This window comes from Lemur catta, chromosome 6 (assembly GCF_020740605.2).
Source record: "Lemur catta isolate mLemCat1 chromosome 6, mLemCat1.pri, whole genome shotgun sequence".
NCBI lineage: Eukaryota > Metazoa > Chordata > Mammalia > Primates > Lemuridae > Lemur > Lemur catta.
The window spans coordinates 22,963,690-22,990,754 of NC_059133.1; the positions used below are offsets into that span (position 1 = coordinate 22,963,690).

General features: G+C 35.4%; 2 protein-coding genes and 1 long non-coding RNA gene across 5 annotated transcripts in view; 2 read left to right on the plus strand and 1 right to left on the minus strand.

Moving 5' to 3' along the window:
• CDK17 (cyclin dependent kinase 17) overlaps positions 1-11,685 on the plus strand; it is an 89,800-nt gene extending 78,115 nt beyond the window's left edge. Inside the window, exons 11-17 of one of the 3 annotated variants that reach the window (XM_045553188.1) lie at positions 1,621-1,741; positions 4,025-4,122; positions 4,951-5,056; positions 6,982-7,024; positions 8,017-8,107; positions 9,329-9,406; positions 9,581-11,685. In XM_045553188.1, the coding sequence (XP_045409144.1) occupies positions 1,621-1,741; positions 4,025-4,122; positions 4,951-5,056; positions 6,982-7,024; positions 8,017-8,107; positions 9,329-9,406; positions 9,581-9,588 (545 nt within the window). In that variant the 3' untranslated portion in view covers positions 9,589-11,685. Of the gene's footprint in view, positions 1-1,620; positions 1,742-4,024; positions 4,123-4,950; positions 5,057-6,981; positions 7,025-8,016; positions 8,108-9,328 lie in introns of all 3 variants that reach the window. The other 2 variants (XM_045553186.1, XM_045553187.1) reach the window with 2 other exon arrangements.
• A 2,756-nt stretch (positions 11,686-14,441) lies between these two features.
• LOC123639418 lies at positions 14,442-26,973 on the plus strand. Its single transcript, XR_006735724.1, has 2 exons — positions 14,442-14,487; positions 26,797-26,973. It is a non-coding gene; the product is annotated as an uncharacterized LOC123639418 (long non-coding RNA).
• The window catches only part of ELK3 (ETS transcription factor ELK3), a 64,725-nt gene continuing 56,417 nt past the window's right edge, over positions 18,758-27,065 (minus strand). The window contains exon 5 of the mRNA XM_045553189.1: positions 18,758-21,441. Within this exon, the coding sequence (XP_045409145.1) occupies positions 21,343-21,441 (99 nt within the window). The 3' untranslated portion in view covers positions 18,758-21,342. The remainder of the gene's footprint in view (positions 21,442-27,065) is intronic.

Consider the following 27,065-nt stretch of genomic DNA (forward strand, 5'->3'; position numbering starts at 1 on the left):
CATTTATGACTTCATGTAAGGGAGAGTCATGTAACTTTGAGTGTTTACCACTGTAAGTTGTTCTCGATCTCTTTGAAACTCTACCCTTTTCCCATGATCAGTGAAATTCAGAGGTCTAGGAACTGCTGATATAGACAGACATTTTCATTAATGTTAGAAAATGGCTTGTATAATAATGCCATATCACATTTAGTTAATTTGGTTTGGGAGAGATTATTGTTTCTTTCATTTCATGCCAACACTGAAATTCTAATTGTGAACCAGGAGCCTGTTTGGACAAGCACCCTAGTTCTGAATCCTCCCAGGAGAAGAATAAGCTACTAAGGATACTATAACTGGCAGTTTGCCTTGATGGTATAAGTTATAGGATAAGCAAATTTATAGCCCTGTCCTTTGCCTCCATATACATCATTCTTAATATCAGGAAGAGAGATCAGAAAGCTGCCTTCATTTTGCTAATACCAAAACTGGTATGAAAATATAATTTGTTGGACTTATTTCACCAAGTTGGGATGTTAGAGTAAAACTTATAATTAAATAGCATAGTGTCAACATTGTTCCACTTACACCCTTTAACCATTGTACTAAACTGAAATAGTGTGAGTCCTACCTAATTACTTAAACTTCTGGTATTGTTTATGTGATTATCCAATTTAATAAGGTATTGAATTATCCTTTTATAGCATCTTAATATTTTAATCAGATATATAAAATTATACATAACAGCAATCTCAGCCTAAAAATTGAATTCTTCCTTGTTACTCAAAATATGTTGTAAGATAAATTTATATTTCTTCAGACACCTTTTAAAGTTGCTGCTTCCTTAGGTGATCAGAATTTAGAGGTTTAAAAATAATAAGAACTCTCTCCTACTAGTGATTCAAGATACAGTCGTGAACTCTAGCTTTTATTTCTGGATAATCAATGGATGTTAAATTGGTAAAGGAATGACAGATGTTTTACATCATTTACAGCAATTAATAATATCCAAAGGCAGCAAGGTCTGTCTTATTCCAAAATTATCCGTATAACTTAAAACCTATGAAGAGAGTACAGAACAGCATTGTAATTTATTCCAAGGGAACTGTCTCTAAATAGATTTCTACAAGGAAATTGTCAGTTAACCTCAACAGAATCAAGGACCAAAAACTTCAGGATTTTTGATAAAAAATGGTATAGCAAATAAAGGTTGGAAACGGGTTAAAAGGTGACAAAAGCTTAATCTGTAAGAAATAAAATTGTGTATCTTGGTGTCATTGGCCTAGTTTGTATTAATTTAATTTCAGCTAGAAAATAATTTTGGCATCTTGAGTCATGGACAAAAGAAAAATATCTTAAGTTTAGATTAACCCACACACTGTATTAGGTGCATTCACATATAAAAGTAAGCATAGTCTCTGGTTGTGGAATTATTATTTAGTTTAACTGTATAAGGATTTGCTAACCCAAGACCACATGCCCTGAACAAATTGCAGAAAGGTAATTTTGTTTGAAACTTCAGAAAGCTACAGAGTAGCCATCTCAGCATCTCTTTGAATGGAGTCATTGTGAGGACAGGGACTGAGAAATCCATTATAGCTATTTCCTAATTCTTTGCTTTGCTTTCTTTTCACTATGAAGGACTAGCCAGAGCCAAGTCAGTTCCCACGAAGACCTACTCAAATGAAGTTGTCACACTGTGGTACCGGCCACCTGATGTGCTTCTTGGTTCCTCAGAGTACTCGACACAGATTGACATGTGGTAAATATATATACAGATGTTATTGCCACTTATAATTTTGAAAGAATATAGCTGTTAACACAGGGCATATTGATACATATTTGACTGTTAAGGAAGTATTATTTTAAATGACCGTAAATGTAAGCAGTGACTAATAAGTGTTCTGGCATGGAAGCAAGATAACCTAAATTTAAATATCAGTTCTACCATGTATAACTATATAATAACCATAATTAAATTACTGACCCATGTCTCTGTTTCTTCATTTAAGGAAATGGGAATAGTAATAACTACTTTAAAGTTCTATAGATAATGTTAAGACTAAATGAGCTAATACAGATAAGCACTCAAAGGAGTGTCTGATACGTAGTAATTTAAAACAAAATTGTTATTTTGATCATTTAATATTCACCAAAATCTGCCTGCCTTAAGTTGAAATAAAAGTAGTAATTTAAATATCATAGTCATCTTTCTCTCATACCACTTTGATGTTGATACTCTTATACTCAAAATACCTTTGTTGCCACCCCATTCATTACCTATAGGATACAGTGCCATTAATTCCTCAGTCTGTACTTAAGGATTTCTGTAAGCTGTGTCTAAACTACTTTTCCACCTTATTTCACAGTATTTCTCAACACAAATGTTTCCTTTTAGCCAGATGGCCTACTCACTGTACCTTAAAAATTCCCACCTTTGTTCTGGGTATTCAAACTGGTCCACGCACCTGAAATGCCTACTCACCGCCTCTAACTGGGGTCTGTGCCTAGTAAACTGCAAAACACAGCTTTTCGTAAATTCTTGCCTGAATACACCCTAGCCTCTGGTGGCAATTCCTTCCTCTGAACTGTGGTTACACATATTGTCTATACTCTTAATGTAGTGATGTCATAAACCTACTTCTGTTGTTGTCTTGAACAATTATATAAGCTCTTGTTTCATATAACTTTTTTCTTCTTTTATTTCATTTTTTTTAATTGTGGCAAATATACATAACATAAAATTTACCATTTTAACCAATTTCAAGTGTACTATTTTGAAACATTAAGTACATTCACATTGTTGTGCAGCCATCAACACCATCCATCTCTAGAACTTTTTTCATCTTGCAAAATTGAAACTCTGTACCCATTAAACTCCTGCTCCCTATTCTCCCTCCTAACCTCCTATTCTTGGCAACCACTATTCTATTTTCTGTCTCTGTGAATTGACTACTATTAAGTGCCTCATATGAGTGGAATCATACAGTATTTGTCGTTTCATGACTGGCTTATTTCACTCAGTATAATGTCTTCAAGTTTAATCCATGTTGTAGCATGTTTCAGAATCTTCTTCTTTTTTTAAGGCTAAATAATACTCCATTGAATATATATGTCATATTTTGTTTACCCTTTCATACATTGATGGACACTTCAGTTGCTTCCACCTTTTGGCAGTTGTAAATACTGCTGTTAACATGAGTATAGAAATATCTCTTCAAGACCCAGCTTTCAATTCGTTTGGATGGATACCTAGTAGCAGAATTGCTGGATCATGTAGTAATTTTTAAGTTTTTGAGAAGCCACCATACTGCTCTCCATAGCAACTGTATTATTTTACTTTCTATATAACATTTTAATATGTAAAATTAAATTTTATATACAGTGGCTAGATTGTGAGTCCTTTAATGGAAGGACTATGTCTTACACTTATGTATTCACATCAGTTTAAGTCATAGATGACAGTATTTATTCACTGAACCTCCATCCATTTATCTTCCTTCTTACACCCCCACCCCCACCTACATGTTCTATTTCTGCTTTCTGCATCACAAAATCTTGAATCATTTGCTTCTCTCTATCCCTGCTGCCCACTATCTTAGCTCAGGCCATTGTCATCTCCTAGATTGCCATAACCATCTGTTCATTTGGTTTTCTTCCATCTTATCTTATCTTGCCCCTTTCAGTCCGTGGTGTACACTGTCACTAATATAAAGATTCAATGAGATAATAATTTGTGCACTTAAAATAGTTTCTAACACATACTGAGCAATCAGTCACTATTAGCTATTGTTAGTGTTATTCTTTAGGGATTATGCAAAGGAGAGCTGGACATTTTAAGTGAGAAAAATGTACATAGCAATAAGGAAGTTGAGACAGATAGGGTAAACGTTAACAAATTAGTTGAATCTAAAATATGTCTGTAGGAGGTATTGTAGCAAACCAGTACAGAATTCTCCAGAAAGACAGTCTTAAGGAAAAGATTCTTGTGCTTCATAATATGTAAATGGATTGCTCATTTTTTTTTTCATGATATATTTTAAAGGGGTGTTGGTTGCATTTTCTTTGAAATGGCTTCTGGAAGACCTCTATTTCCAGGATCAACCGTGGAAGATGAACTGCACTTAATTTTCCGACTGCTAGGTAACAGAAGAAATCTTTTCCCAGTGATTTTGAACCTAAAATTGACTAGCTAGATAAGACTGTCTCTGAAATATATATTTAAAATTTTGATACCAAGGCCAGGCACAGTGGCTCACACCTGTAATCCTAGCACTTGGGAGGCAAAGGCGGGGAAATTACTTGAGGACAGGAGTTCAAGACCAGCCTGAGCAATGTAGCGAGACCCCATCTCTACAAAAAACAAAAATTAGCTGGGCATGGTGGTGCACGCCTGTAGTCCCAGCTACTCTGGAGGCTGAGGCAGGAGGATCACTTGAGTCCTGGAGTTGGAGGCTGCAGTGACAGTGCAATGCACATTGGCCAGTGCACTCTAGCCCAGGCAATAGAGTGAGACTCTGTCTCAAAAAAAACAAAAAGAAAGAAAAAAAGATATCAAGACTAACATAAATAGCTGTTAAAAGAATTACAATTGGCATAATTATTATGATCCTTCTAGGTAACTTCTTTTGCAATAAGGATTTTATGGAAAAACAGAGAAAATAAATATTATAGAGAATTGGCCTTCAGCATATTATTAAGGAATATTTCTAACTTAGGTGGTACCAACTAGATAGAAAAAAAGGCTAGGCATCATCATTTTTATGGCATCATTGCATAGTCCAAAAAAAAGTCTGTATGTTTACTATTTCTGTTATTTCAATTGTATTTGAAATAGTTAAATCATCTAGTAAATGTAAATTGTTATCTAAGATACTTTCTTAATTCTTCCTATTTATGTATATGAATATAAATAACTTATAAATTTTTATATACATTTAAAAATATGTAAATTTATTTTTCTTAATTTAGGAACTCCCTCTCAGGAAACTTGGCCAGGTGTTTCTTCAAATGAGGAATTCAAGAACCACAACTTTCCAAAATATAAACCACAGCCTCTAGTTAACCATGCACCCAGGTATTATTTTTTCCCTTAAATGAAAAGGGGAAAACCCACATGATTTTTTTTCAATGTTTTGAAGCATTAGCCACAGTAAAGATTCAGGAAAAAATATATAATACAGTTCTTAAATATTTTAGGGTCTAATTTAGTCAGTTTTCTTTCTTTATATGTCAAATTAATTTTATAATTCAGTGGCCATTAGTCACGAAAGTATGTAAATAGAATTGAGCTGTTACTAAAGTGAGTATATAACTATAGGTATGAGCATTCTAGAGTTTATGTACATAGTTCCTTTTCCCAGAAAAAAGACATTGATTAATGCCTTATTTCATACCATGAAGACTGTGATGAAGTTTCTGTTTTACTTTCTACAGAGTTGTTCTGTATTTACTTATAAAAACCTAGGAAAGTGTTACATAAATCTGGATTCTAACACAAGATGACCCATCAGTATTTTGGCTAGTGTTAATGACATAATTATTATTTGAAGAATATAAACTCTTTCTCATCCCTTAACAAAATGTAATATCCTAAATGGTCAACCATTCAGTTAAAGTTTCTTCTCAGACCTATCCCCGTATCAGTCCAAGACTCCCATTAAAATTTGAGTCAGAATATTTTTACTTGTGGAATTTATTACATCTTCAGTAAGTAACATAGAATAACTGACCCCTTTGACTGCATTTTTCATCTTTCCTTTAAAAAAAAAAATTAAAAAGTCACCAAGACACCAAATAAGGCCATCATCTGCTTTAATCCAAAGCCATTCACATTGCTTACAAGGTAACACACTTGCTGTGCTTCCATTTATCCTCAAGCTAGGGAAGGAACAGCAAAAAAGAGTTCTGACACCAAAAATATTTTTGAAGTATTTGTGTGAATTGATGTTCTTATTGTTACTATAGCAACTGGTATCATTCTAACTAGACTTTCTTAGGAAGAATAATAATATGTGCTGGGCCTTTTTTGTATGTCTCTCCCAAGTAGCATAAATCCTATTTATATCATCTATATATTGCTTGCTGTTGGAATGTTCAGTGTAGAAGGCTGAAGCTCTTCTTTGAAGCAGATTCTCCATGACTTGATGTCTGTGCCCAGGGTGCTCTGGAAATGTCTAGAATGGCAAACTATAGAGGAATAGAAGAGTCTAGAGAATATCTAGACCTCAGTATCTATAGGACCCACTGAGAGCACTCGGGAAAATATTTCTTTATTCATAATTGTACTTTTGCCATAAAAGGTGGTACAAGATAGAACCTGTTATTTCTGATCAAGAGATTATCTCATTAAAATAATCCCTAACCCTACTACTCCCGATTATATTAATTTAAGTTACATATTTTTATTGACTATCATTGTTTTTGTAGCCCTTATTAATGAAGTTTTATGAAGTTATTGTGGCTTATTCAAATTGAACTTAATACCTTCTAGTACTCTGAGCAGACTACCCTGTAAAAATTTATTGAATGGCTTGTTTCTGTGTTTATCTTAAAATGTCGTGACACATTTTGGGGTCACTTGTCTTTTTGCTTTCACCTGTACAGTAGGAAAATGATCCTCTTTTGGAGGATCATTGCCTTAAGTGAAACACTGTAAAAATTGATGTAATATTTAAGTTTTCCTTATACTAGAGGTTACTTTGTTTTGAAATAGAACAGTGATTTTTGAAAATTCTAAAATTTTAATAATTAATTTGTTCTTGCATATTGAAAATTTGAATTGAAGCTTAGCTTCTGTTCAGTTTATGGTTTTTTCTTAAACAAATGGCAAGATAAGTCTTGTAAGGCTAAAACAGATGTGAGTCTATTTGAAGGCAACAAGAGTGGCTATTTTAGGGCGCTTAAATTTAGCAGATTAGGACGCTTAGGAAATAGTTTTATCTGAAAAGTTTCTGTCAACTAAAAGGGAATAAATTGCCGATTGTTTTTTCTTGTTTCTAGGTTAGACTCTGAAGGAATTGAGTTGATAACAAAATTTCTTCAGGTAAGTCATACCTTATTTTGTAATTGTTAAATGAGTAGTTAAGCCTCAGTTTCCTCATCTGTAGAATGGAGTTAGTAATACCTCCCTAGAATATTGTTAATGACAAATAAGGTTATCTATGGTAGTATCTGGCATACTTTTGAGGCACATGCTTAAGTAATATATATATATATATACATATGTGTTGTTTCTCTTAATGTGTCTGTGTCTCTTGTTGTGACCTAGAACAGTTTTGAGATAGTCAGCTGTACTGGCTGTGTTATCTGCAATTCATATTCTCTAATGTTCTCTTTTCCTTATACCTACAGCCTTTGGAGGATGCTGCACCTCCAAATACCATTCACATTTCACTCCAAAGCAGGAAGAAGAGGGGGGATAAGGGTAGCACCAGCCACATTAATCCTCTTATGTCTTGAAAGCAAAGGCTTTTGCAGAAACTCCTGCCAGGCTTCTTCTCAGGCCTCACTGACCAGAACATTAATTGTAAGAGAGGCTGGGACTTCGGGAGCAGGATTGTTGTATTATCCTGAACTTAGAACAGTCATGATTTGTGATTCATCTGTCGAATTAGGAAACATGGACACCTTGAACAGATCTAGGTTGTATAATCAAGGAAAGAGGGGAAATGAGTATTGGATAGATAATTAGGAATGCCTGCCATCCAGTCCTTTGGTGTTCATGAAGAAAGGTAACACCAAAGGTCAGATTTTTAATTTTTTTTTATCACTTCAGAAAACACAAGGAATCTAAATTTTTATTTAAAATCCAGCTTTATGTTAGAAATGTGGAACTGAGATATATCATTCCTATATAATTTCAACAGCAACTCAAATTAGTGTATCTGGAGTACTCCAAATTGGTGCTTGAAAAATAGTCATCATATTTAATAATAAAGATTTTTAAAAGTAGCTCTAAATGCTAATTTGCCCATCTCCTACTCTGTACAATAATTAGAGAAAAAGTTAATGAAGCAGTTCTTTGCTTTTTCACAGTACGAATCTAAGAAAAGGGTTTCAGCAGAAGAGGCCATGAAACATGTGTACTTTCGCAGTTTGGGACCAAGAATACATGCTTTACCAGAAAGTAAGAAAAATCCTACAGTGTTTTGCCACTTTTATTTTTATTTGTCTGGGGTTGGGAGCTAGGTGGATTAGGGGTTTAGAAAGAATAATTTTTTTTTAAGCATAAAATTCTAGTCTTTCCTATAATTAGGTCAGACTTTTTTGAAGGGAAGTGTATGTTTTTATTTTCCTATGTTTTAATTTCTTATAACACTGAGCACATTGCCGCTACTCTGTAAGAAATCAATAGTACTTAGGCATGGGTCATTAATCTTACTGGAATTAAGTTGGGATATGCCATCTGATGACAAGTATTGTCCCTACGCCCAATCTGGCTTTGATTCAGAGTTATTAAAAGTGGATTTCAAGCAAAGACTAATGAAGCACAACCAAAACATAAGATTGTTTTCTTGTGAAAGTACATTTCCTTCTTAAGATATAAAGATAATTTTCCTGGACAGAGCTGAGCGTACTGTCAGAGTCACTAGATTAGCAGATTCCTCATGTCTGAAGGTAACTCTTTGGTTTTATTAATGACACTCTTTTTTCAAATTACCCCAGTATTTTACTTTAGAATGGAGTGAATGGGGAATTAGGAGAATATTTGGGAACTGAGCTGCCAAAAGCTTTCATTAATTTCCCATTCTCATTTACTACACAGTATTGATTCGACAAGGTTTATGTAGCAGTCAGTGACAAAACTAATTGGAATTAAAAATCCTTAATGGTTTTTCACTTAGAACTTACTGAATAATTTTAAATGAAAGACTACCTGACAGATTGGAAACGAGAGAGGTGAATTACAAGTTTTCTTAAGATGATATTTATATATCACTATTAATGTCAAGTTTCAGCTTGAGGTAGGCAGTTACGATTGTACAACCTATTCCTTGTTTTTTACTAAAAAATTGGAAGGTAGCTTGAGGGCCTGAGGACAGAGGGAGAACCTCATGATACATTTTGACTGGGTCTCCCAACCTCAGTAAGTCCTGGAATAGACAGTGTATATTCTCCAGAGAAACACCTTGCAGCATGGTTTAACCCAGAGTTGGGGGAAGAAAGATTCTGAAGGGTGATTACTTCACTTGGTTTTCTCCTGAAAACAATGGGACAGGTCTGTAACCTTGTATAATGGTTTCATGTTGGATCAGTGTATGCTTTTTAAGCATTTGCCTGTAGTTGGGTTGTTTGTTTTAATAATGTTAGTGTATCACCTGATAATTTTTATGTATGCATTTTATAGGTGTATCAATATTCAGTTTGAAAGAAATTCAGTTGCAAAAGGACCCGGGTTTTCGAAATTCTTCTTATCCAGAGACAGGTGTGTTTGTCATAAACCATTTCACATGTCGATCATAAATTTTTGTGTGGAACCAAGCTTTTGGTTTATAAATTGATCAGTAAAATTATTGATGTAAAAACCAATGTACAGTGCATTCCACAACTGTGTATGTTTAGCATTGCACGTACTCACTTTTCTGTATGATGTGGGCAGCTCAGTAAATCTTCAGAGAGAAATCTGACTCAGTCAAGTCAGGGATCCTGAAAGCTGCAGATGGCACAGAGACCTTTTACAAGTGACCTGGCTTGATCACTGCACACGCCATCCCTGGTACCTGAGGCAGAAGACACATCTTGTGCTTCCCTAGTCATCAGGTTCATCACTTCGAAGCATAGAAGCTGTAGACTGACCCCATCAACAAAAGGGTTATTTAAGACAGTGCTGATTACTCTCACCGTGGAATATTAGCTTTTGCTGGTGGGAACATTAGTTTCCTAGAGTCACCAAATACTGTATGTGGGATAAAACTGAACCTTGAACTGCCTCATAAAATGACTTTATATTTTAGGACATGGGAAGAACAGAAGACAGAGCATGCTCTTTTAAGTCTGATAACATGGTTTCAAGCCCAGCCCACAGCCTTTCTTACCAATCAAGGACTCAGATCTGAAGGCAATTATTTCTTTTGGTGGACTTGGAATCTCTGTTTGTCTACACTGTCCTCTTCACAGTGGAGTCTTTTTATTTCAGACCTACAGATTGTTTTTATATTTGTTGTCACAGTGTGACAATTTTTTTTGTACAGTCAGTTTTAAGGTCTTCTCTGCCATTAGAGCCAGTAGGTTACAGCTGTTGATGTAACTGTAGCTGCAATTTTTGTGCAGGACTGAGAAACACAGTGCATTATTTATTGCGGAATCATTGCTGCTAAATAACTACTGTTTGTTTATTTAACACAACAATTGAATGCCTGAAGAAGTTGCAGTGGCTTTATTATATGTGAATGCATCTGTTTCTCCTCACGAATTGTTTTACTGCTGCATTTTTTGTTTGTTTTTAAAATTAAACTGCATTGTTTCCTAGAATGTAAATTTAGCTTTGCTTAACAGTAAAATAAGTGAGCGAGCCATCTTGAACACTCTAAGTTTATGCTATATAATTTCTTACTGAACATTGGCAAATAAAATAGCTAAGAGATTGATAAGCACATTTTGTTTAGGAAAGCATGTGATGCAGAAGTTGATTCAAGCAAGTGAATACTTGACATTTTGGGGATCCTCACATTAGACACCAGTAAATTAAAGCATCCAAATTATTTATTTTTACTTACTCCTCATTTTAGAAATGTCTACCGTGTATTACTGGATATTTTTATACTAATACACTTACCTGTTTTACATTGTGCTTTAATTTAGTTAAAATTTAACTGTATGAGTCCATTCAGACATGAAAAGTCTTGCATTCATTTGTTTAAAATACTTTTCTTTTATTAGAAAGGATGATACTTTCTTGGTGAACAATTTATTTCATTTGGGGGCTGTGTGCGTTTCAATAACATTCACTTGGAATCAGCTGAAAGCTATATGTCTTTTCAGTGAGCCATGACAAATTACAAATAAGAGAGATGAGAACTTAAGAGGATTGCTTTAAAGCATTGTAGGTATTACCTGTTTACCAGAGATACTAAATATTCCAGTTTTAATTATACATCTCTTTGAACATCATAAACACACTTTGGTATTGGTAAGTGTTTTTAAGTATTTGTGTTCACTTTTAAGGACTATTTGTTTAGTGCATCTTACAAACTATAAATCTTAATTGGTATATTTTGAAATGGTCATGTAAATTTTTGCCTAATATATCATGAAAATAGTCATAACTTAATTTTTTTTCCTGACATTCACTGTAAAACATTCAGGGGTCCTACCATTTCTGTTCAGGAAATCTTATAGTTTATTGTTGTTATTTAACAGTATTAAGTGAATTTTTGTATATTTCATTTTAACTTTATTTGTGAATAGTGATTGTGGCATGTTTGGGGGTGTTATTTTAATATTTCATGATACTGAAATTTTAATTTTTTTAAAAAAAATTTTCTGGAAGAAACAGATTCATGTGTAATGGTGAATATTGGACCACTACTGCTTTTCACATTTGTAAATTGGTTTTATGTTAAACCCTGTAGCCTAACAAAACTGCTGTTATTTCTAACTGACAGACATGTATTAATATTGTACTTTGAAGGTTATAAATATTATGTGGAAATTCTTCCATTTTGTTTTGAAATTTATAATAACAAAATCTCCATGTTGTTAAAATGTGGTTTTGTTGAGTCACAGTTCTTTCTTGGGGAAGAAGGCTGTGCAGAGTGGGATCATTTTCTTTTATGGGTCATTTTTAAGATAATGAAGTCTCACTGTGCCAAAAGTGATAACTGCTTTATAATTGTGCCAACCATTTACTTAGTAATCTCTGTTGTAATTTTATAGGATAGCGCTGTCAATTATAAAGTATCAAATTTATAATTTCATAGGATACATATTTGATTTCATGCAAATTTTTCATATAGTTACCCATAAGTTTAATTCTTGGCATTTAAAAGGCAAAGAAATATATCCATTTGTTACATAAAATTTTCTCCTATGCAGTCCTAGGGGTGTTTGTCATTTTATTAAGGAATCTGGCAAGCAAACAGGTGTTTTTTGTTTTTGATGCTTGAGCACCATTCAGATCCTGAAAACTTTGCAGTGAAGAGAATTGAAACTTAGAAATTTTGAACTGAACACTTAGGATTCCTCTAAACTGATGAGGTTCTTAAAGGTAAGAAAAGATGTGTTTTTTATTTTCTTTCCAAGTGGTACTGTTAACACACATTGTAGATGTGTCACTCTAGGTGTATAGATTGGCTGCATTCTGTTTGGTGCTTTATTGGCTTTGGTTTGAAAGACTGCTTGTTAACACGTTATTATAATCTATCTTTTGGACTCAGAACAATTGATGTGGGTTTTTCTCTTTACTTTTTTCTTTATTGTGTTAAGATACCATTTCAACTATTTCTAAGTGTACAGTTTGGTGGCACTAATTACATTCACAAAGTTATACAACAATTACCACTATTTGAAAATTTGTTTATCACTCCAAACAGAAACTCTGAACACAGTAAGAAGAAACAATTCCCTATTTTCCCCTCCTCTCAGCCCCTGGTAACCTGAATCTACTTTCTGTCTCTATGAATTTGCCTATTCTAGATATTTCATATAAGTAGAATCATACATTTGTCCTTCTGTGTCTGGCTTATTTCATTCAGCATAATGTTCCAGCACAGTTCATACATGTTTATCATATATGAGAACTTCATTTCTTTTCATGGTTGAATATATTCTATTATAATTATACACATATTGTTTATATATTCGTCTATTGATAGACACTGGGATTTTCTACCTTTTAGCTTTTGTGGATAATGCTTCTATGGACATTATTGTTCAAGCAGCTGTTTCCCTGTTTTCAATTCTTTGGTGGGGGTGTATATATTATACACACACACACACACACTTCAATATTTTTGAAATTGGCAAGTGTGAATCCTCCAACTTTGTTCTTTTTCAAGATTGTTGTGGTTATTCAGGGTCTCTTGAAATTCCATTTGAATTTTAGGATGAAATTTTCTATTTCTGAAAAAAAAAAAAAAAAACACCACCTTTGAGATTATTTATAGGGATTATATTGAATTTGAATCTGTAGATCATTTTGGGTAGTACTGTCATCTTAACAATATTAAGTGTTCCAGTCCATGAACACAGGATGTCTTTCCATTTATTTGGGTCGTATTTAATTTCTTTCAGCAACATTTTTAGTTTTCAGTGCACAAGTCTTGTGCCCCCTTGATTAAGTTTATTCTAAAGTATTTTATTCTTTTTGATGTAATTGTTTTCTTAATTTCTTTTTGGATTTTTTTCATTGCTAGTGTATAGAAATACAAGTGATTTTTGTGTGTTGATTTTATATCTACAACTTTACTGAATTTGTTTATTAGCTCTAGCAGGCTTTTTGTGGATTCCTTAGGATTTTCTGGATATAAAACTATGTCATCTGCAAAGAGAGAGAGTTTTACTTCTTCCTTTCTAATTTGGATGCCTTTTATTTCTTTTTCTTGCCTAATTGCTCTGTTTAAGACTTCTAGTACTGTGTTGAATAGAAGTGGTCAAAGGGGGTATCCTTCCTTGCCTTATTTCTGATCTTAAGGGAAAAGCTTTTGGTTTTTCACCATTAAGTATGCTTTTAGCTATGGTTTTCCATATATAGCCTTTAACATGTTAAAAGAAGTTCTTTTCTATTCCTGTTTATTCAGGGTTTGTTCATGAGAGAACATTGGTTTTTTTTTCAAATGCTTTTTCTCCATCAGTTGAGATGATCATGTTTTTTTTTATTTTATTAATGTGTATTACATTGATTGATTTTCATATATTAAATGACTCTTGTATTCCTGGGATAAATCCCACTTGGTTATAGCATATAATTCTTTTAATATGCTGCTTAATTCTGTTCGCTAGTATTTTGTTGATGATTTTTGCTTGCGTTCATAAGGGATTTGGCATATAGTTTTCTTGTAGTATCTTTGTCTGGCTTTGGTATCAGGGTAATGTTGGCCTAATACAATGAATTAGGAAGTGTTCCCTCCTCTTCAATTTTTCTGAATATTTCGAGGACTGGTGTTAATTCTTTACGTATTTGGTAGAATTCATGAGTAAAGTCATCTGGTCCTGAGCTTTTCTTTGTTGAGAGGTTTTGGTTAATGATAGAATTTTCTTACTAGTTATAGTTCTATTATGTTTTTTATTTCTTCTTGATTCAGTTTTAGTAGTTTGTGTGTTTCTAGGAATTTGTCCATTTAATCTGTGTTATCCAGTTTGTTGGCATATATTAATACTTGTTCATAGTAGTCCTTTATAATCCTTTTTTTCCTGTATATTCATTCTCCACATTTATTTCTGATTTTAGTAATTTAAGTAGTGAGGAGAAAAGATGGCGGAGTGGAGGCAACCTCCTGGATTCGTGCTCCCAGAGAGGAAGGCATAGATCTCGGCCTGCCACAACGCGAGTGGATCGCTCCCCTGCAAGTAATTTAAGTCTTTTTTTTTTCTCCCCTCCCCCACCTAAGTCTTTTTTTTTTCCTCCTCAAACTAGCTAGTCAACCAGCTTTTGTCTTTGTTCCTTTTCTCTTGTGTTTCTATATTCTCTGTTTTATTTATCTGTACTCCTTATGGCTTTGGGTTTAGGGGTTGTTCCCCCCCCCTTTTTTCTTAAAATGTACAGTTAGGTTATTGACTTGAGATTTTTCTCTTTTAATGTAGGCATTTAAAGCTATAAATATTCCTCTCGGAAATGCTTTCAGCATATTCCATAAGTGTTGGCATATTGTGTTTTCATTTTCATCTGTCTCAAGGTATTTTCTAATACCTGTTGTGATTTCATCTTTGATTTTTGGTTGTTTAAGAGTATGTTGCTTTATTTCCACATATTTGTGCATTTTCCTTTTCTGTCTGTTATTGATTTCTAGTTTAATTTTATTGTGGTTGGAAAAGATAGTTTGTATGATTTCAGTTTTCAAAAATGTATTAAGACTTGTTTTGTGGCCTAACATATGGTTTGTTCTAGAAAATGTTTCATGTGCATTTGAGAAATATGTCTCATTCTGTGAAGAGTGAGGTCTGGAGTTTTCTACGTGTCTGTTGGGTGTAATTGGTTGCTGGTGTTCACTTCCTTTATTTCATTATTGAGCTTCTATCTGGTTATTATTGAAAATGGAGTTTTGAGGTCTCCAGCTATTATTGTAGAACTGTCTACATCTCCTTTCACTTCTTTCAGTATATGCACCGAATGTTTTGGGGCTCTGTTATTGGGTGCAAATATGTTCATAATTGTTATATATCTTCTTGTTGGCTTGAACTTATTATTAATATATAATGTCCTTTGTCTCCTGGTGGTTTTTTTTTTTTTTTGTTGTTGTTGTTGTTGTTGTCTTTGTTTTTACTATTTTAGTCTATTTTCTTTGACAAAAATAAAGCCTTCCCATATCTCTTTTGTTTACTATTTGGGTGGAATCTTTTTCTGTCCTTTTACTTCCAGCCTCTTTGTGTCTGTGTATTTAAAGTGAGTCTCTTGTAGATAGCATGTTGATGGAGCATAGTTTTTTGTCCATTCTGCCAATCTCTGCCTTTTAATTGAAGATTTAAACCATTTACATTTAAAATAGTTGCTGATAAGGAATGACTTCTGCCAATTAGCTATTTATTTTTTGTATGCCTTATATGCTTCTCATTCTTTAGTTCCTCCAACACTGCCTTATTTTTATTTCATTGGTTTTTTGTAGTATACCATTTTGATTCTTTCCTTTTTTTCTGTATATTTTTAAGTTATTTTCAGTTCATATGATTTCTAAAAGATTCATCCCCAAATGTAATCCTTTTGAATTTATTTCTAATGTCAGTGGTTTTATTTTTTAAATATTCTCATCTATATTCTTACATTGAATCTTTTTATTGACAAGTTCATCCATATCAAATTATTTTTTTATTTTTTTAATAGAGACAGGGGAGACAGGGTCTCACACTATGTTGCCCAAGCTGGTCTAAAACTCCTGGCTTCAAGCAACCTCCCACCTCAGCCTCCTAAAGTGCGAGGATTATAAGCATGAGCCACCACACCTGGTGCATTTCAAAATTTTAAGTGGCAGCACAAGCCCATGAGCAGGCTGCTTAAAGAACTGCACACTTCTGTGTGTTCCAAATTAGAAATCTCCAAAGTTTTTAGTGCCGTACTTCAGACTTTTGTTCAACCTAAAACAGGAACTTACTTTCTAATAGTAAGTTGAGATTTTAGGTTTAAACAGGCAGGAGTTTCCCTCAGCTGTCATCATTCCTAGTTGAAGTTAATAATCAGTTTCCATCACTGACCCAGAAAAACCACTGGTGTCACCAATTTTCTATTAGACTAAAGCAGGGAGAATGACCAAGTCACTGATAATAAAGCTGCTTTGGTCAGAAAAGAAAATAAAATTTTGATCTGTGATGATGGGGAGGAGTTTTCATTGGTGGGTTCTCCCTAAGAGAATAGAAGAAATCAACTTATTTGAAAAACCATTTCTGTAAGGGTACCATTTCAGAAAGCATAAACTAAACCTCTGTTGAGCAGAGTGCATGTAGGGGCTAAGTGTGCAGGTGTGCATTTGTGAAAGGGAGACAGAGAAAGAGGACTGAGGCTGGAATATAGGGATCATGATGACTGCTCCCTTCCACCTTATCCCTGCTATAGTGGTGATGCTGAGATACTCTGATCATAAGGATGAACAGGTACTGGTGACCATCTAGATGCAGGCAGCACTTTTCAGGTGGTGAGGAAGCCTAGCATCTGCCAACTGTCTTGTGCGCTCAGAAAAGGATGGGTCCATTGGACTCTGGTTGAGGCATGGAATTTTAGTGCATACAGACTTGAGACTTGGACAAGACCCTCCTAGGATTCCTTTGAGTCTTTCCTAGCACAGTGCTAGTGAAAATAGTGCCACACAAGCTTCAGCCATTTCTCCAGCTGTAGTGACAATAGTTCCACATTCTTGCAGCCAAAATACTTGTAGGCATCATCTTCTTCATCTTGTTATTTCCTCCCTCATATGTATGTATGTATGCAGCTGAGGTTGTCAAGTGAGGAATGAGTGACATGGTACTGTCATGGGCTGTATAGCTCATCTCTGGATGATGTTCATGCACCATCTTTCCAGAAACATTGAAAATCAGCGAAAGATTGCTTTGGGAGCCCAGTTCTGCCATCTTGGTCTTCCATGGAATCCTAGCCAATCACTCCTTCATTACTCCTCAGTGATCTACAAGCCCCCCCCCTTTTGAATTTAGACTCTATTGCTACTGATTTCTATATTACTGTCTCATGATGATGAACTATAACTATAGGCTTTGTTCTCAGTGAGGGTGAATCCAACCCTACTGATCTTTGAGTTCCTCAAATGTTTCCTCTTTCACCTGATCATGAAACATCCTCTTTGCTCTACTTACTCTTTTCTTCTATTCCTCTACTCTTTGCTATTACTCATTCTTCAGGTCTGAATTTAATTACTTCTTCCAGAAAGCCTTCCCTGACCCATACCTAACTCTACCACAGACAGGGCTATGTGTCCTGCTGTTTAACTGCCTTCCTTTCCAGTAGCATCTTTATACTCAACCCTGTAACAACGCTTAATCACACTTTATTTCCCCTCACTAAACCATAAGCTTCATGAAGGAAAGTATTGTGTCTTGGTCACCTCTATATCCCCAGTACCTGATAGATTTTAGGGTAACAAATTTGTTAAGACACACATGCAAGAAGAGATTTTGAGTTATGAGTAATCTTTGGCAGTTAGGTTAATATTAACTTGGATTTGTCTCCTCTCTCAAAGTACCAGAGACAAATGCAGCAGTCAAAATTTGGTGATAGAAAAGAAACCTTTTCTTCCTAGCAGGCTAAAATATGTGACTCTTCAGGAACTAACCTATAATCAAGCTGTTCTCAAGATGCACACACACACATGCATGCCACTGAGGTATTCTCAGTACTGGAGAAGTCTAAGTAGGGCCAGCTCTACAATTACTAAAAATCTGCTCGCCCAGAAAATAGTGATATAGCAAACATGTAGCTGTTCCATGTGAAGATGTAGATTGCTAGTTTAAGCTCTTTTGAAGTAGTATAGATTAATATCATGGCTTCTAGATCAAAATGCTGATTTTGAAATCTGGCCAACTCTATTACCTTGAGCCACTTACTCAACCACTCTAGGCCTCAATTTCCTCATCCATAAAATGGTATATAAAGATACTTTTCTTGTAGCGTGGTTGGGAAACCTGAATGAAGTAATCTATGTAACATGCTTAGAAGAGTTCCTATCACCTAAGTGGTTTATAAGTGGTTGCTATCATTAACTGAAATCATGTCATCCAGTGATAAAATAAAAATGGGTCTTAGAGACCGGACTCATCTGGAAGAGGGTAACTGAAGGTCCTGTATTCTTTAGTGCCAATCCTACAGGCAGGGATATATAATCTTTGGTTTTTCAACCAGCCAACTCTTATTGCCCTTGTGAAACTGCCTTTCCTTAGAATGCTTCTCTTTTTATATCACTGCTGTAGCCACTTTGCCAAATATATGGATTTTTTTAAAGAGGTAGGGTCTCAATAATTATATTTCTTTCTTATAATATCTGTATTTAAAACATTATTTTTGATGTACCATATTTACAGGTAAATAAGACTCATTTTCCAACTTGTATCCACATGGAAAAGTGCAGTTTGGGTCATCCCAAGTAAATGGAAGTAAACTAAACCACTTGCCTTGAAACACCTCTTATCACAAAGTATTTATTGAACAAAAATAATATGACAGTAAAAATGATACATATATGAAAGTGAAGATTTGCAGTCATAGAAAATATGTGTACAAAGAGACCAACATTCAGGTTATATAGTTCTATAAAACTTCAGCCATAGCAATTTAACACTGATCAAGCAGACGTATTAAAAGGAAAAAAAGTTATTTAATATTCTCTGAAACCTATTTTCTGACTAAAATACTTGTGTTAAAAAACAAACAGAATGAGGCAGAGCTATAAGAGTTATACTTCAATATCTCCAGTTCTCTGATTGTTATATAGCAAGTACTTTGATCCATCAAAAATTTGGTATTTTTTCACTTGTAATAAATGGATCTAGAGTATACATTAATCACAATATTTGGAGGAAAAGAAAAAATCAGATTTATAGTTATTTGAATATTTCCAGTCAGCATTTACATGTAAAAATTATACTAAATATTTTTTGTTGGGATTTTTACAGATTAAACTTCTTTTAGTTTCTCTATAAGAGTCCTGCATTTTGGATGTGTTCTCTTACCTGGCAAAACAATTTTAAATGCTCTCTTTATCTGTTTTTTTGCCAACATCATATAGTTGTGGACCAGTAGCTACTTACAGCTACGCATGGGGAAGCAATTGGACTGAGCACCAGTCATTGTCCTGCCTTTAGTGGGCTGTGTGACCGTAGGCAACACCCACCTTCTGGTGTGCCCTTGTCCTGAGCTGGAAATAGATAGTGAGAAGCATTCTCAGAGGCCCCTTCTAGCACCAACATTTTATGTTCAGTAAATCTCAGCTCCCTGGACCAGCTCCTTGTATTGTAGTACAAAATTATACCTAGCCTGTGAGGGGGTGACAGTAGTGTCTATTTGTGGATTTGGGAACCATGCTCATTACTTACAGTCAAAGAGGCATATTTTGGATTTTTTTCCTATCAGGGCATACATCTCCATGCATAGAGATGCTCGATTCCAGTTGTACACTTCAAAATTTGTAAGTAGTAAAACAGTAGTTTATATTTTTTTAAATTCAAGAAATGTGTTTTCAACAAACCTTTTCTCATAATCCTTGCCTTTTAATGCCTGGTTTGGATCAGTTATTTATTAATAGTTACATCTCAAATTGATTTGTTACTTATAATTAAGAATTATAATTAACCTAATCTTTAATTCAAAGCTGTGGGTACTTTGTAGTTCTCATATCTTACATTAGAATATTCTACTTCATATACCGGTGTGGTGCTTTTGGACTGGTTTTTTGAAGGAACAGGAAATATATTTGTTATCACTGCTCCAAACTATACTCCACACAAAAACTGAGTGCAGCATTCCAAATAGTTACGTAATCAGTTCCACAACAATGAGGTTCCTGAAGAATTTTTCTTATCAATCAGGTTTCCTTCATTCTCACCATAAATTTAGTAATACATAAAGCCGTGTAAGCCTACCTCTCCGAATTTCCATAAGCCAGGCCTTCTATACTCCTAGTTTTCTATTTGTGTTACAGCCAAGTTTTTTTAATCCATCAAAAATTGTGAAGACCTCTACATGCACAAAAGATAGCTGGTGTTATAAAATTGTTTCTTTTGTTATTCAGATTCATCACCAGTCTATTAGCCTCTTCCAAAGCATTAGACTTATGGGTCCAGGGATTTAGAGAAGCCCTAACTCACACTGACACCATAAATATATCACATGGTTAGATTCTCTGTGGAAAATTGGGAGAACCAGGGCTGATTTTTTGAAATAAGAATATATGCTAACCTAGGAAATATTCCAGGGGCTTGGATAACATGAACTTGATGTAGCTTTTCCAGCTCAGATTTTTGTTTGGGAGGAATCTAAAAGACACTGCAAACAGGTAGCCCTTCAAAGTTCATTTTTTAAAAAATGCACTTTAGAACATTTTCTTTTGTGAATGTTTATTGTCTAAATATGGCTTAGTTTATTCTTATAAAAACTTGTACATAACATTTACTGAATTTCAATTCAAAAGAGGTTCTAAGGCAATTTTTATACAATTGAAAGCAAAAAAAGAAAAAGTTACATGAATATGCTTTCATATTGCCACTTGTGAAAAATAATGAAAATTCTAATAGAGAGCTGTTTGATACTAATTTTTGTCTTTCAAACATTTTCTCTTAATACTAAAAAATATATAAACCATTTACATACAACTAAATGCAAAGGAAGGCACAGCTGGTTATAGTGTATATAAGCACAGTTCAGCATATGCAGAATTAATGACAAAAAAAGCTTCACATCCTTATTAGTTATACTGAAAACCATTAAAAAAGTTCTTCACTGTCAACAGTGTTCAACACTTAAGAAGAGCTAGGAGTATATAAAAACAAAAACATTAAAATTCACTTAATGCAAAACAGATTTTCATATATACTTGAATATATAAAAAACCCAGTTTTTAAAATGCTAACATAAATCTAGACTATCCATGTTATGAAAAGTGCAAACCAAATTAACAGGGTTTCACAATATCCTTCCCATGACACAGGTAAAGTAGCCCATGGGGTCATGTATGTTTCATCAGTTAATGAGTCCTTAATTGTGGCGAGACGTCATCAGGATTTCTGAGAGTTTGAAGAGAGCAGTACTGGAGAAGCAGCTCTGTCCAGACTGGGGATTGGCACTGGCATGTGACCATTAAGCAGTGTGGGGAACTGTAGGGGACAAAACATATTTCAGATAATTATTGCAAATCCATTGGGAAGAACTTGAGTTTTTTATATTCCCAAACAGACCATAGTGGTTTGGTTCTGTCATCACCCCTGTGATGGAGGTCAGTTGCCAATCTATTTTACATAATAATTAGAAGATGACAATAACATCAAGATTACGTAGAGCAAACAGAGGTTAAGACCCAGAAAATGTCCTTAATTATTCCACGTGCACAGGCTACTAGAAAATAGTATGTACTTTATATGTTACTAAAGCATGTTCTTTTTTTTTTTTGTCACCCAGTCTAGAGTGCAGTGCACAATCATAGTTCACTGCAACCTCGAACTCCAGGGCTCAAGGGATCCTCCTGCCTCAGCTTCCCAAGTAGCTAGGACTATTTTTTTTTTTTCTTTTTTAAGAGATGGGTCTCACTATGTTGACCAAGCTGGTCTCCAACTCTTCGCCTCAAGCAGTCCTCCCGCCTTGGCCTCCCAAGGTGCTGGGATTGTAGGCATGAGCCACCATTCTCAGTCTCTAATTCTGTTTTTCAAAGGTTCCAAGCTACTTAGAAATGCTGATTTGCTTTAAATATTAAGAAAAAAATTTTTTTGAAAACCAGACTCTGTGAGTAATTTCTAATACTGTATTTTGAAATTCTCCAGTTTTCCAGAGTACTACACAAAAATGCTTCTCAGTCACTTAAAAATGAGGAATGTTTTAACGTAAAATATTTAGAATAGAAAGATTATTTTGGACCTGAGAAAGTATTCTTTCCAATTAAAATGGTAAATAATATAAAGCTTATTGGATCACCCATAAGTGATAATGAATAATTTTTTTTAGGTCACATATGTAATTTTTTATTTTGGTATATTACAGGGTTACAAATGTTTAGGTTACATATATTGCCTTTGCCTCATCCAAGTCAGAGCTTCAAGCATGTTAATTTGTGTTCTTGGTAACTAGGATAATAAATAGTAGGATAAAAGGCATATATGTTTTGATACCAAGTTTCAGGTCTGAAACAAATACATCAGCTGTAATCCCAACTGAACAAGAATTAAGGCCTCCTTTTAGTACAGGACTACTCGCAACTAGATTTTTCATTGTCTAGGATGATGTGTCAAAATGATCCCCTGGGCTGTCCTCTATCTTAATTCCTCTTTAGTCCAGGTAAATTAAATATTAAACGTAGCACTAAATATCAAATTACAGAGCTTGGCACATGTCAGAAGTACAGTAAATACATTTTTGCAGTTTTCAAGCTGTTTCAATAACTTATGTTTGGTGCCCCAGAGTTTATCGAGGGATGTCATTTCATTTGCTGTCTAGGGGCCGTAACCTAAATTTTGTTATCCTCATTTTACAGATGAGAAAACAGAATTCAGGGAAGTTTCACTGTTGGCTAAAGGGCACAGCTAATAAGCAGCAAAGCCAAATTTTAAACTGATTGAAATCTTTCTGTACCAAACTGCCCAACTTCTTATTTTGGCAGAGCTTAGGGGTATCTTTGGTATATTCAAGGTTTTTATTTCTTTTCTGGAACTTCGGAGTTTTCATTTTTTTCTAGAATTTTAATCCACCTCAACTGTGTGATCAAACCTACCCACATAAAAGTTTATACTTTTTAAAGGTCTGTGTAAAGGTCTGCTTCCTAACCGCTCTTCCCACTGACTTAAGGGTGAATACTTGAAAATGCAAAACTTGCTTATCTTCCATCCTTTTATTTCTCTTTTTGGTTTTTATCCATCTTATTGGTGTTTTCAAAATAACTCAGCTTTGGTTTTGTTAATCTTCTGTTTTTTAAAATAAATTACCTGTAGCTCTTTATTTCTATATACTCAATGCCCATAGCTTCTCTTGATGAGCCTGGCTTTTCTAGCATGTTTCTTATTCATCTTCATTGGCTCTTCTCCTGCCAGTCCCCTTTCTTAAATTGCAGCATTCCCCAAACTTTGGTCCTCAGCCTTGTTTTCTCCAATACTGTGCCAGGACTTGACAGCCATCTCCATCTGAGATGTCCCCACCCAATCCCCCCTGCCCCACAACACCTGCACTTCCAGCGCTAACTCTTAAGTCAGTGAAAATGATGGTTAGAAACACACACCAAAACTCAAATCGAGGCTGTGCCACTTATTCAGTGTACAATCTTGGGTAAACTGAGTAACAGCTCTGCGCCTATTTCTCATCTCTAAAATAGAACTATTGGAAGTATTAAATGAGAAGCCTCAAAAAAATGCTTAGAACAATGTCTGGCACACAGTAAGCCCTCAATGAATGTTAACTATTGTTAGTAGTAGCATTTCCAGTCTTTTAATCACTTAGTAATCTTTGCCTCTTCCTACTTTTCACTACCTGCTTGGCTCCTCAAACCCCCAACACAATGTCTTCCTCTCAATCTTACCTCTGAAATGGCTTCTAAATATTCCTATGTCCACTGTTCTACTCTAAACGTATGATAATTTCCTCTTAATTTCAGTTCTTCCTCCACACTCATATCAGCGATATTTTTCTAAAATGGCGATCTCACCCTCCCTATCTCCAGCTTTAAAAGCCTTAGCAACACTTAACAGATTAACAGAGAAACTCTTGAGCATACAAGGCCCACGGCTGCTTTTTGACCTGGTCTCCGCTCCCCCAGTCCCTTCCTCAGCAGACTTTCGTATCGCAGTCACTCAGATCTAGTAGGCTCCAACATGCTCTCCTCTGTCAAAGTCCTGTCCTTTCTTCCAACCTCAGATGGCACTTCTACCTTGGAGCCTTTGTCCAGTCCCCAGCTGAAAAGAGCTACTGTGTTGTTGGCTTCCTGCAGCACTTTATTTGCTCATCTATTATCCACACATTGTATGTCCCTGTGGTCCCTGCCGCAGAGCACTACAAATATTTGCTACACTGAAAATTTCAAGATGTACCTGTTCCTACTAGGTATATTCCAAATGGGATCAAAATCTATTTCAAAAGTTTAAAAGGTGGAACAGACATCCTGTAGACGAGTTCAAAATGTCAAACTGTCCAGTTGAATCAGATTTCACTTTACTTGTAAACCAAGGTTCTATATTGACATTTAGCGCAATGTCTCAGGCACCTCTCTATTAAAACATTTCTCAATTACAAAGCATACCTCTTCCAGAAAGGCTAGTATCCTGTCTTCTCTCTCCTTCCCTGAAATCGTTCAGTAGCTGCTATAACCTGCTATAACAATTATATCAGGGGATCTTCTGTGCAAAAACTTCTCAGCTCTGTCAACTGTCACCCTAAGGATTCTGACACCTTTCCAATCATGACAATAGGAGACCTGCCAGCATCACTTACAATTTATAGGCCAAATCTATTTTTTCCTTCCTCTAACACACAGCATATGTGAAAGAGGTTTGTTATTTTGAAAGAAAATTATTTTCATTAGTTTAAAAGGGACATTGCTGATAGCAATCTGAATTCTGAAAATCAACTGTAATGTCTACTTTTAAAAATCACAAAGTGTTACTCCTCTTGCCATGTATTGTTGTTTACCATTTTCCAAACTGCTACTTTCAACTTTTACCACATTCAGTTGCTCTTTTCATAGGAAGAGTAATAATACTTTTAAAGGTACAAAATTATTTTTCCTTCCTCTCATGGATCCAACCATGAAAACAGGGCTCAAGGCCATGCAGCCTGTCTGCCATCCAGACCAGGTTCTCTCTCTCCAGGAGAGAGAACAGGTCCATTTGGTGAAATTAAAGTTAAAACTCTAAGCAGGTAGCCTTTAAATGCAGTCATTTTTTCTGCGGAATTCTAAGTGTAAATTAGGAATCACTGGTCTGCAGTGCTTCTCAGACTGTGGTTGCTGGACCAGTGGTATCACTAGGAACTTGAAAAAAATGTTTTCATCAAGCCCCACCTCAGACCTACTAAATCAAACTCTGGGGTTGGGGCCCAGCAATCTTTATTTTAACACACCCTCCACGGGACCCTGTTGCACAACTGGTCTATAGCAGTGACTGAAGAGCAGACGGTATGCACATCTCCCAACTCCCAGAGAGCCTGAGGATGTGGAGAATCACTGTGGACAGAGGACCCATTGTTACTATTGAGAGTATTGGGCTCGAAAAGCTTAGTACTTAAGGGACCCCAAAGAACCCCCAATTAACAGTTCTCCATGGCTTTCCTAGGAGGGCACCAAGCCCTACACCAATCAGGTGGTAGAATTCCCAGTCAGGAGGGAAATAAGAGGCCACTCGCTATTCACAAATAACACCAAACTCTGCAGAAGCTCTAGGTGAGATTCCAGGATTAGAGTAGCACTACAGTCCCTACCCCCACGGAGCTTACTGCAGCCGGACAACTCCTTTCTGTTCTACTTCATACGAGACGACTGCTTCCCTGTTCTTGAGACTTTCAGGAAACTTTTATCTCCCCACCAAAGGATTAGTATTCCTAATTTAATTTTTTCCTAATACTATATTTGCTCATTGTTTTTTATTCACTATTTTTTATTTTCCTGCCTGAGTTAAAATGGTTAAAAATCAACATGTTGGCCATGCATGACCGTAGCTCAATTTCTTATGATGGGAATCAAGGCCAGGGGAGAGAAAGAAACCCGATTACTCCAGGGATACAATTGCATAAGGACACACTACCCCAACCCTACTAGGATACCAGAGAAGCAAGATAGCAATCAAAACCCCTTTAGCTCCACCATTCTTCCAACGAGACCCTAAATCCCAGCACGTACAGCTCCTGGCACGGAGCAGGTGCTCGACCAATGTTAACCTCGACAAGCAAAACGACTAGCTCAGAAGGTTATGAAGCCCTGATATTTTTAAACCAGTTACCTTTCTTAGACATCTTTGTGAATTCATTTAGACAGTCAACGATAATTACTGAGCCTCATTTGTGTACCAAGCAATGTGCTAGATGGTGGGGAACAGACACCACAGTGAACAGGTCTGTTGAGAGCCCACAGTCTAGTGGGGGAGACTGCCAGGTCAGTAGGCAGGCATAGTAGAAAGCGCTAAGTTCAGCGAGAGCCAAAGAACTGCATCTAACTTGGGGTGAGCCGGATGTGGGGTGGATGAGACAGCGTTAGAATGAGATGCAGAGGGAGTTTGCACTGTGTCCACCTTTGCTTCCTTCCTGTCCCTACGATCCTTGCTACCTGTACTCACAGTCAAACAGTAACACCTTGTTCGGTAACAGTCTTTGGGTCTCAAAAAATGAAATACTGATTTCCACACGACAGCAAGTGATGATAGTTTGTAGTGTGTGGTTGAATAATGAATGTGCTTACCTGGTATAGAGTTATGCAAGACAAAGCAGCTAAGTCTTCATTATTTTTTAACCAAATGCTCTGGATGCTCCTTTTTTTTTTATTACAGAACAAGGAGAACTCGATTACGATTCACAGAATTATCAGGTAACTTTTCTATGCCAGTATGGAGAAATCATTCACTATTTTTATTTTTGAATTTATTTCAAGTGAATCACTACATTAACTAATAGGATTAATATTTTAAAGTCTTTTAGGAGCTTTTATTAAAAATTTTTTTTTTAAAGTTCTGCCTTTTCCTAAATTTCCAGTTTTCATAATCAAATGAAAATATCCAAAACACTTCAATAACGAATTGTTCTATTGTGGATGCCTGGC